Raw genomic sequence first — 10,927 nt, forward strand, 5'->3', positions numbered from 1 at the left:
TTAACAGACCTAAAATTGTCACTAATCCAACTTAAACTTCCTGGTAAACAGACCTAATATTGTGAGCCGATCAAAAGGAATATTGCTCGAAGCGGGATGAACTGAAGCGGGATGAACTGAAGCAGAGGATATGTAACTCGAAGAATGACAAATCCAAAGGCAAATAGGCTAGGGAAACACTCTTTCCAACCATACACAGATAGATGAGAACTTCTTGAAAATGTATATTTCAGTAAACAGTGTTTGTAGACGGATCAGGTACAAATGGAGGATCTAGTTTGAGCAGGAAGGCTAGAGTGGTAGCCGGATCAGATCCTGTTGGAGGTCCTGGATTGGTAGGAGGGTCAGGGTTGGAAAGAGGGGTTTGATGGGTGGGCCAGTCAGGTTCGGTTGTAGGTCTCAGATTTTTTTGAGGCTCTGAATTGAGCGGAGAGGCTGGATTGATTGGAGGATCAGGGTTGAAGGGAGGAATTGGATAGGTTGGCGGATCAGGTTTGGTTGTAGGTCTTGGATTGGTAGGTGAGACGGGATTGGTTGGAGGCTCAGGGCAGGAAAGAGGAATTGGATGGGTGGGCGGATCAGGTTTGGTTGTAGGTTCCAGAATGTTTAGAGGATCTGGTTTGAGCGGAGAGTCTTGATTGATTGGAGGATTAGGGTTGAAGGGCAGAATTGGATAGGCGGGCAGATCAGGTTTAGTTGTAGGTCTTGGATTGGTAGGTGAGACGGGATTAGATGGAGGGTCAGGGCTGGAAAGAGGAATTGGATGGGTGGGCGGATCAGGTTTGGTTGGAGGTCCCAGATTGGTAGGAGAGACTGGATTGGGGCTGTCTTGCAAAGCCTGGACATTTACAGAGTGGATGGACACAGTCTTGGTGGAGGACGAGATGATTGGCTCCGACCAGGTGATGTTGTTGGGAGAGATGGGGCCGTAGATCAGGTGGTTTGAAGCCAGTTTGCTTTGGTATAGTGCTAAACCTTGAGAGTCCCGTTCAATCTCCTTGGGAAAATAGAAATTATTGTCTCCACCCAGTAATATAGAGACCTGTCCTGAGTGTTGCGCAGTCGAGGATCCCATCAGTGACCTCCACTTGCTGGGGACCGGGAATGAGAAACCAGATCCGTTGTTGAGGTCTTCTTCAATGGCGGAGAGGGTCAAGGTTGCCCCAGGTAATCTTAATTTGACTGCAGTGGTGAGGATAGTCTTCCCCTCACCTGCATAGGTTATCATTCTTATTTGTGAGGAGGTCCCAAGGGAGTACATTGAAGGGGGCAGAGCTGAAAGTGCTGATTTGGAGATGATGCTGAGTTGGCATCCTGTATCGTACTGCACGCCTAGGGTAACCTTGCCCACCTGGATGTCTTCTACAAGGGGGACCAACTTGTTCACGTCGACCTTGGCTACAGTGACGAAGGGGGCCTGGTTGTTGTGCATACAAGCCCTGTGGTGGACAGGGGAACCTCCGTGCACGCATCCCTTAGTGCATATTTTAGACCTCCCATCTTTATATGTTGTATGACACTTGTAGATTGGGTCATGAGCTAGAGTGCAGGTGGGACAGAGATGGTTGTCAGTGATAATCTTGAGAATGTCGGGAGCGCTTAACTTGGCCGCTCCACAAAGCCTGCTGACGACCTTACAACAGGGGAAATTTGAGGGATATGGTTCACAAATATATATGCTCAACCAACCTAAATATATCTCTAAATCTTAGGTCGGAAAACCTATATATTTCTCATAGGATTACAACAGGGGAAATTTGAGGGATATGGTTCACAAATATATATGCTCAACCAACCTAAATATATCTCTAAATCTTAGGTCGGAAAACCTATATATTTCTCATAGGATGTCAAACGGACCTAAAGCTTTTTTCAACCAAACCGACCTAAAACACGTGCAAACTACTTGATATTTAGGTCAGAAAACCTTTAGGTTAGAATCATCTAGGTCGGAATATACGGCACCAATCCGACAACTCCTCTCTCTCTCTTTACAGTTCCTGGTCCTAGGTCTTCCCAGAAACCCTAGTTCTTTCAACAAACTAAATCTCCCTCCTCCTTCAACTACACCCTCCCTCTATCCCCCCTCAACTACACCCTCCCTCTATCCTCCTTCAACAAGCCCCTCCCTCCCTCCCTTCTTTAACATAATGCTTACCGGCCCTCCTTCTTCAAAAAATTCCTCCATCCCACCTCCTTCAACATACCTCTCCATTCCTCCTGTAACAAACCCCTCCCTCCCGCCTCCTTCAACAAACCTCTCCCTCCCTCCTCCTTCAACAAGGGATACAAGGAGAAGGTTGAAGTTATGTAGGGAGAATGTTGAAGAGATACAGGAAGAAGATTGAAAAGACACAGAAAGAAGGTTGAAGAGATACAAGGAAATTTTTAAATGCTTCTTGAATTAAAGCTTTTTTTTACTGAAGAAAAAATAATAATAATTAAAATTCAGTGAACCGAGGAATCAAATGATAGATTGATAGAATTAAGATAAAAAACTAAAATTTACTTCCTTCAAGAATCAACTGATGCAAATCTAGATTATTCTGGTAAAAACACAGCCAATATACTATATTACGTATACACTGGGACAGACAAATATTTATAGAATTAATAACTATGTTCTAAATTAATTTTGTTTTCAGTGCGCAATTGCAATTTTTTAAAGAACCCAAATAAACAACAACTAAATTTTTTAAATTACAAATAAAACAAAAGAACAGAAATTTTATAGAGAGAAAAAAATGTACGTTCCTGTATATGTATCCTCAACGGATTAGCCTGTAAAGACGACTCAAGCCTCTTTGACGATCTCAATCAGATTTGCGTTTTCTGCCTTGAGCCTTGAATGGGGTCGAGTTAAAATACTTTGGAAATGAGTTGTCAAAAAACAAGACGGCTAAAAGTTGCAGGAAATCATGGAATTAAGGAAACAGACAGAATAAATTTAGTACAGTCGTCTCTAAAGTTTAATCTTTTAGAATATCTAACATTTATAAAATCTTTGTTTGTGTCAGAAACTCATCTTCTTTGATTGTTTTCTTCAAAGCTTCTAAATTTACGTGTTTCAAAGCTCCTAAATTCATGTGTTTCAAAGCTCCTAAATTCATGTGTTTCAAAGCTCCTAAATTCACGTGTTGGTCTCATTTAAAAATCTGTTTTTATAAATAATATCTGTATAATTTAAGAGTCTAAAACCTACCCAGCTCTATAAATTGTATGATCCGAGCCGGTACAACATGTACTGTACTGTTTATGCATTCAATGTTGTACTGTCCAGTCGGTTACCCAGTGTAGAGTCAACCTAGCACGTTTTATGCAGCCTGGCAAGATCACAGTTTACTTTTTTCAGATATCCAATCAGAGATGGAATTTAAAGAATTTGAGTCGCGGTTTAAATCTGCCAAAACCCGGTTTAAATTAAGCGCCGGCTTAAATCCTGAAACATTTGATACAATTTAAAGTGGAACCAACCATATTTAAGCCGCGGCTTAAATTTAAACCGTAGCTCAAATTCTTTAAATTCGGTCATTATTCATTTAAATATGAACTTATTTAATTAAGTTTGGGAATTATTTTTTATTAATTTAACTTTAATACTCAGTAAAGTAGGGGTGTCTTTCATCAAAAATAATTAAAAAACATTTTAATTTGAATTCAACTTATGCACAATTAATAAGTTCTCAATAGCAATTAAGTTCAAATTAAAATTATTAGAAACTAAAATTTAATTTGATTAAAACACTTCAATAGCACATGCAATGAACATACTTTATTGTTTTTTTTTTTACAAAAATGCTAGAAATTATTGATATGCAGACATATCTCTAAGTTCTATCATTATTTTAATATGGTGTTGCAATATCAGGCATATTAAGAATAGGAGAAAATAAAAATTAAAGATTTTTTCAAAAAAGTTAAAATTCACCCGTAAAACACCTGAAATAACAATAGTAACCATTATTAATCGGAATGATTTTTTGCTTCATTCTTCAGTTTAATAAGAAATGCCGCCATGGAGTTCATAATTTGAGCTAAAAGAAAAAAATAAGAATAATAATGTTCTGCTTGAAATTGGCTACCACTGTACTATGAAGAGTGTGGGGTGTACTTTTTAAAATATCTTATCTATACTTACAGCGTCTTCTAAGCTTTGATGTTGATGTTGTTGTTGTTGTTGTTGTTGTTGTTGTTGTTGTTGTTGTTGTTTTCGTTGTTGTTGTTGTTGTTGTTGTTGTTGTTGTTGCTGTTGATGTTGCTGTTGCTGCTGTTGTTGTTGCTGTTGCTGCTGTTGTTGTTTCTTGTGTTGTAATTGTAGTATTTTGTGTAGTGGTGGTAGTATCTGGGGTAATAGTTTTAGTATCTGGGGTAGTAGTTGTAGTATCTGAGGAAGTTGTTAAGATATCTGGAGTGGTAGTTGACGTATCTGGGTAGGAAGTTGTAGTATCTGGGGTAGTAGCTGTAGTATTTGGGGTGGTAGTTGTAGTATCTGGGGTAGTAGTTGTAGTATCTCGGGTAGTAGTTTTAGTATCTGGGGTGGTAGTTGTAGTATCTGGGGAGGTAGTTGTAGTATCTGGGGTCGTATTTGTAGTATCTGGGGTAATAGTTGATGTATCTGTGGTGGTAGTTGTAGCATCTGGGGTAGTAGTTGAAGTATCTGTGGTGGTAGTTGAAGTATCTGTGGTAGTAGTTGAAGTATCTGTGGTAGTAGTTGAAGTATCTGTGGTGGTAGTTGAAGTATCTGTGGTGGTAGTTGAAGTATCTGTGGTGGTAGTTGTAGTATCTGGGGTAGAAGTTGAAGTATCTGTGGTGGTAGTTGAAATATCTGTGGTGGTAGTTGAAATATCTGTGGTAGTAGTCGTAGTATCTGTGGTGGTAGTTGTAGTATCTGGGGTAGTAGTTGAAGTATCTGTGGTGGTAGTTGTAGCAGAAGATATAGTTTTAGTTGGAAAATCGGTGCAGGAATAATATCCTGAGACATTTAGACTTTGTTTATAAAATAACCCAGCTGTGTACCTCTAAGACATGTATACAAGAGGTATTTTTCACAAAAATCCAAAATGGTCGTCGCTGATGGCTTTTAATGATAATGAAAGGGAATATCTGAGTTCAAATCAATTTACAGTATGAAACTTTATTTAATTGACCAAGTTAGGGATAGAAAAACACTTTTTTAAACATTTAGTGAAATTTGTATAGGACAAAACTGTTCTCCCGAAACTTCATAAATATCCAACATTTTTCTACCCTGTTACCTGATTTACAGATCAAACAAATGTAGTTAATGTACAATTGATGACTTAAATGAAGGATATAAAACTAGGTGACAGCTGAAAGGTAAAGTGGTAATTTTTTTTGGCGCACTTCGCGCTCAAATATCAAATTTTACCCACCCTAGAAAATCCTTATTTACGCCCCTGTGCTTATTTTAGAAAACTGCAGCGTTAATAAAAGATTTTAAAGATCTCATGTCATCTATTATAACAAAAACATATTAATCATATTTCTTTTTGGTATTCTCAAATAGATTATCAAGTAAAATAGGGGCAACAGGTGAAATGGATCAATTATACACTACGTCACAAGTGTCAAATATAACAAAATTAGTTTATATGTTTCCCAAGATTAAATAAAATAGTGTAAAAACAGTAAATGCAGAACACATAAATAAGCACTTTTATGCTAAAATTATCACTTTTATTAATAATTTTGTCGGACACACAAACTAAGTTGACACTTGTGAGAGTGTAAAATTACGTTGCCATCTATTGTACTAGAATCTCGTTGCCATCTATTGTACTAGAATCTCGTTGCCATCTATTGTACTAGAATCTCGTTGCCATCTATTGTACTAGAATCTCGTTGCCATCTATTGTACTAGAATCTCGTTGCCATCTATTGNTTTATAATCTCACTGGAGGGACATCTATTGTACTAGAATCTCGTTGCCATCTATTGTACTAGAATCTGTTTCTGTATTATGAGTAAACATTCTTCCTCTCAAGGGCAAATTTTTTGTTAAAAACTGTGATTTATAACGATTACCATCTAACATATAATATTTTGTACATGTTTGCTGATGTTGATCTTCTCTAAACATGTTTTTGAACGTTAGGAGAAACTCTATCATTACCAAAAATAACGCAGTTTTGTGTGTGATTCGGTTTTAAACAGCGGGGATGATAGTTCTCTACCTGTGTGCTCAGTTAGCTGTACTGCACACTTAAAACTGTTTACTAATATTGATATGCTATAATTGGTTAGGCCAGAATCAACTTATAATAAACAAATATGCATAACGCTCTCGGTATAGTTTGTGGCCTACACAATTAGTAAAGGATTAGCGTACATCATCACTCTATACACTATAACCTCGTTGGTTTTAAATTATCTAAATCAGATAGATAAATAGATAGATAGATTTAGATAAATTTAAATTGAATTGCACGCAAAACTGCGTTTTTTGGGTAAAACTTGAATTTCTCTCTTCCTTTAAAAACATTTTTAGAGGAGATCAACATCAGAGGCATGTACAAAATATTATATTTTTATTACAAAATCGCAAGACATGGACCCAGAGGATAAAGGGTTGCGGCTAAGAAGCGCTACGGTAGAGCGCGTTGCCGCAACTCTATTTTTGTAAGTAAATTTAGGGATGGAGGCTATACAGGTGCAGCTTGCCTTCCCCCCATACCGCGCAATTTCAAACAAAAAATAAACCACTCTCAGAATCTCCAAAGAAGTTGCGGAATATCCAAGTTTCTCGGAAATTTGGGGAATTCCCCAGAGTTACCAAATTCCCCACTCCCCAGAGTTCCCAAATTCCCCACTCCCCAGAGTTCCCAAATTTATATAGGAATTTGAGAACGGGATATTTTAAAGTTGTTTTGGAAAGGAATTGAGTCTTTGTCACAAACTGAAATTGTCTCATCCCCGTATCTTTGCAACCGGACTACATGTGTTAACCTTTTATATTAACTTAGATTATTGAATCTAACAGAATTCATAGTTTGAAATAACTAAAGTTTAGGACATCTGGTTGCACAAATATAGAGATTAAAAAATGAGAGTTTGTGGCAAGGACTCAATTCCTTTCCCATATGACTTGATACTTGGGGGATTCCTAAAAAAAATGCCTCAAATGTATGGGAAATTTCTTACAGAATTTCAAACTCGTGTTTTATTTTGGAATAAAATTAGCTACTCTTGTGTACATGACTTTTAGCATTCTCAGTATAGTCCCATTGAAACTAACAAAATAGGATATTTTGTATCTGACACATTGTTCAGTCAAATGTGCCTGATGTAAATTCTGTTTTAGGATATACATATATTATTACATCAAAACTCCCAAAGCAAAAGCAATCTTTTGTATGAGAGTGAGAAGTTAGTAGGAAGATATGGACTCCACTGGAGACTAGCGGAGGGATTTTATTTTCACCGGAGGGGTTTGATAAACTTACTATTATTGAATTGAAACTTTACACAGTGTGATTTACATTCCACCGGAGGGATTCAGATAGTCTCCCTAGGGCTCTAAAATCACACTGGAGGGATTCAGATATCTTCCTAGCAGGTTTATGATTCCACTGGAGGGATTTCGTATCCATCTAGGGGGTTTACAATTTCACTGGAGGGATTCAGATATCCATCCATGGGGGTCATAATCCCACTGGAGGGGTTCAGATATCCATCTAAGGGGGTTATAAGCCCGCTGGAGGGGTTCAGATATCCAACTAGGGGGGTTCACAATCCCACTGGAGGGATTCAGATATCCATCTAAGGGGGTTGTAAATCCCACTGGAGGGATTCAGATATCTATCTATGTGGTTTATAATCCCACTGGAGGGATTCAGATATCCATCTAGGTAGCTTCATAATCCCACTGGAGGGATTCAGATATCCATCCATGGGGCTTACAATCCTACTGGAGGGATTCAGATATCCATTCTAGGGATTTATAATCCCCTTGGAGATTCAGATATCTCTCCAGGGTTTTTTAAAATCCTAACTAGAGGGATTTATATATCCATTCAGAGGGTTTTTAGTTCCACTGGAGGGATTTAGATATCCGTTCAGGGGGGTTTATAGTCCAACAGGAGAGATTCAGATATTCATTCAGGGGGTTTATAATCCCACTGGAGGGATTCAGATATCCATTCAGGTGATTTTTAATTTTACTGGAGGGATTTAGATATTCATTTAGAGGGTCTATAATCCCACTGGAGGGATTCAGATATCTATACATCTGATTTATATTTCCACTGGAGGGATTCGAAATTCAGATTTAGATATCCATCCTTGCCGATTATAATTCCATTGGGGGGAGTTCAGCCTAAATTCTTGAGCCCTATAAAAGTTTTAAAAACTTTACATGAATAAAAACGGACCTAAAAACAGTATCCTCCAGTAATTTTTGATAAATGTACGTACAATGTTTCTGTGGAGCAAGTTAATTTAAGTTATATATTTAACCATATCTAAAACAAAGCAACAAATTACATTTTTAATTCAACAGTGATATTTATTGTATTAAATACAAAGCTTTTGTGTAACTATTTTATATTGTTGTTCTGGTCAATGAGGGAGGTGTGGTTGCTCCCAGGGTTTCGGAGTAAAATTTGAAAATTTATCCGACCTTTTATGACACGTCTTTTCAAAGGGAAACTTTCAAACCGAAAATAGAAAAACAGGGCTTAGCTACCCCTTTGTTCAGATATTTGCAGAAACAAAATCCCAAACTTTGCCACAAACTCTATTTTTCTAACCTTTTTAACCTTTTTTACACTATTGATATTTCAAACTTTGATTATTTGATCTCACAGAATTCTTAGTTTGAAATATCTAAGGTCTAACACACAAGGTTGCAAAGATATAGGTTTTAGAACATCAGAGTTTGTGGCAAAGACTCGATTCCTTTCAGTCCAAGTAGCCTGAAGCGATCATATAGTTTTGATTAACCAGACCGACAACATTATTTTAGTGAGATACATTAAGGTTTCATTTGAGCTGGTCAAATTAATCTTAACATTTTTTTTCCAGAAAAGTCCAATATTTTGTTAACAAATCTTTAATGGATTGGTGCCATTCAAAAAGTTTTTACTCAGTCAATTATGAAAATAGATTTATATTCAAAAAACTTTTAAATTGACATAGGATTATGAAAACATGACGGTTCTGTTCGTAAAACTATTCTTTAAACAGTTTCCAATTAAAAACATTCAATGTCCAGGAAAGTCAAAATGATTAGAGTTTTGGTCACAAATTTATAATCTTTATATCTTGTAGACATTTGATATTTCAAGTTATGAATTTTGTTAGATCAAATAATCTAAGTTTAAAATTTCAAATGCTTACACTATAAGGTTGCAAAGATTTAGGGATAAGAAAATTTTAGTTTATGGGGAAAACTCAATGTCTTTCTAATCTGTAAAACAATTATTTCAAAACACTATCATTTCTTTTTGAAATAGTTTCATAAATCAAAGTAAAGCATTTAAGAATTGTTTTCCAAACAAAAGTATTACAACAAATATTTATATATATTTTTAACATATAAAGAATAATTCAGTCCACATAATTTTATCTAATATGGTAGTTTAAATATCGCTCAAAGATGTCCTTTTAATTAAAAAAAAAATAAATCCTGCACGGAATTATATGTTTGAACCTTAAAACAATTATCAGAAAAAATAATCTATTTCTTGCATTCCCAAAATCGATTTTTTTAATAATTGTTCTTACTGTATTTATTCAAAACCGTATTTAATCAGAAACCCCTTTGAATAGAAAATGTTCATAAGAAGTTCATTTGTTTAAGAAGTAGCTCTTTAGCTTGAATATTATGTTCAAAAGCATTTTGAAATTTTGTTTTAGAATTTTTTTTTTTATTTTTAACTAGAATTTAAAGCTATCTAATACTCAAGAAATTTACATCCCCTCAGTTACAGCCCTGTGAATATATATTAATGAAGAATGCATCTTCCTTAACAAAAAATAAAAATAAAACTAATTTATTTACAATAAATATAATCAAACTGCTTCAAAGTTCTTCACGTTCCTCAAACTCTAAATATAAAAAAGTACAGTGATCCTCAAAATAAAGTAGAATATACAGTTTCTAACCTTGTTATAAACTGAGCATTTTATACACTAGCTCATTTATCTTAATGATTTGATTTTAATCAAGCTATTATGGCTTATAAACTTTATTCCGAAGACCACTGTACAGTAGGGGGGAGTGAATTTCCAAAAATAAAACAATTTGCTTGAAATCACTACGGGGAAAGTCAATTCATATGTAACATGCTTCCAATATTCATGGCAATAGTCATTTCTACTGTAAAAATCAATTCTAAAAAAATTGCTTTTATGATACTAATAGATTGGAGGTCGTCTTCTTAAGCTAACTGGCACTGATATTTTTGACCTAAATGTACTCTTTTTCTGGATCTGTGGGTCTTTTAGCATAAGAAGACGACCCCAAATCAAAAAGTGTTATGAAAGAAATTGTTCTTAGAATTGATTTTAACATTAGAAATGCCTATCGCTGTAATAATTGGAAGCTTATTGCATAATTATTGCGAAATCACCAATCTCAAAAAAGAGTACATTTAGGTAAACAATTAGAGTGCCAGTTAGCTAACAAAGACGACCTCAAATCAAAAAGTGTCTTAAAAAATTGTTTTTAGAATGGCTTTTTTACATAAGAATTGACTATCGCCGTATTAATTTATAGCATATTTCATGCTTATTGCGAAATAACAGATTTCAGATAAGGAGTGTATATATGTCAAAACTTGCAGTGCCTGTTAGCTAATGAAGACGACCTCCATAAACATAAAATAATTTGTTCTTAGAATTGCTTTTTACAGAGAAATAAAGTATTGCTGTAATTATCGAAAGCATATTTCTTGTGTATTGCGAA

The 10,927-nt window shown here is 35.7% G+C and overlaps 2 protein-coding genes across 2 annotated transcripts; both read right to left on the reverse strand.

Annotated features, from left to right (window-relative positions):
• Positions 1–229: 229 nt before the first annotated feature.
• Positions 230–1,432, reverse strand: LOC111715985 (sporozoite surface protein 2-like). Its single transcript, XM_023491395.1, has one exon. The coding sequence runs from the start codon at positions 1,430–1,432 to the stop codon at positions 230–232; it is 1,203 nt and encodes a 400-aa protein (XP_023347163.1).
• Positions 1,433–3,924: 2,492 nt separating this feature from the next.
• LOC111715986 (cell wall protein DAN4-like) lies at positions 3,925–6,100 on the reverse strand. Its single transcript, XM_023491396.1, has 3 exons — positions 6,046–6,100; positions 4,248–4,972; positions 3,925–3,939 (listed from the first exon to the last, which is right to left on the reverse strand). Exons 1-3 carry the CDS (start codon positions 6,098–6,100, stop codon positions 3,925–3,927), a joined length of 795 nt encoding a protein of 264 aa, XP_023347164.1.
• Positions 6,101–10,927: the final 4,827 nt, after the last annotated feature.

The sequence above is a fragment of the Eurytemora carolleeae genome, unplaced genomic scaffold, assembly GCF_000591075.1.
Source record: "Eurytemora carolleeae unplaced genomic scaffold, Eaff_2.0 scaffold1769, whole genome shotgun sequence".
Lineage (NCBI taxonomy): Eukaryota > Metazoa > Arthropoda > Copepoda > Calanoida > Temoridae > Eurytemora > Eurytemora carolleeae.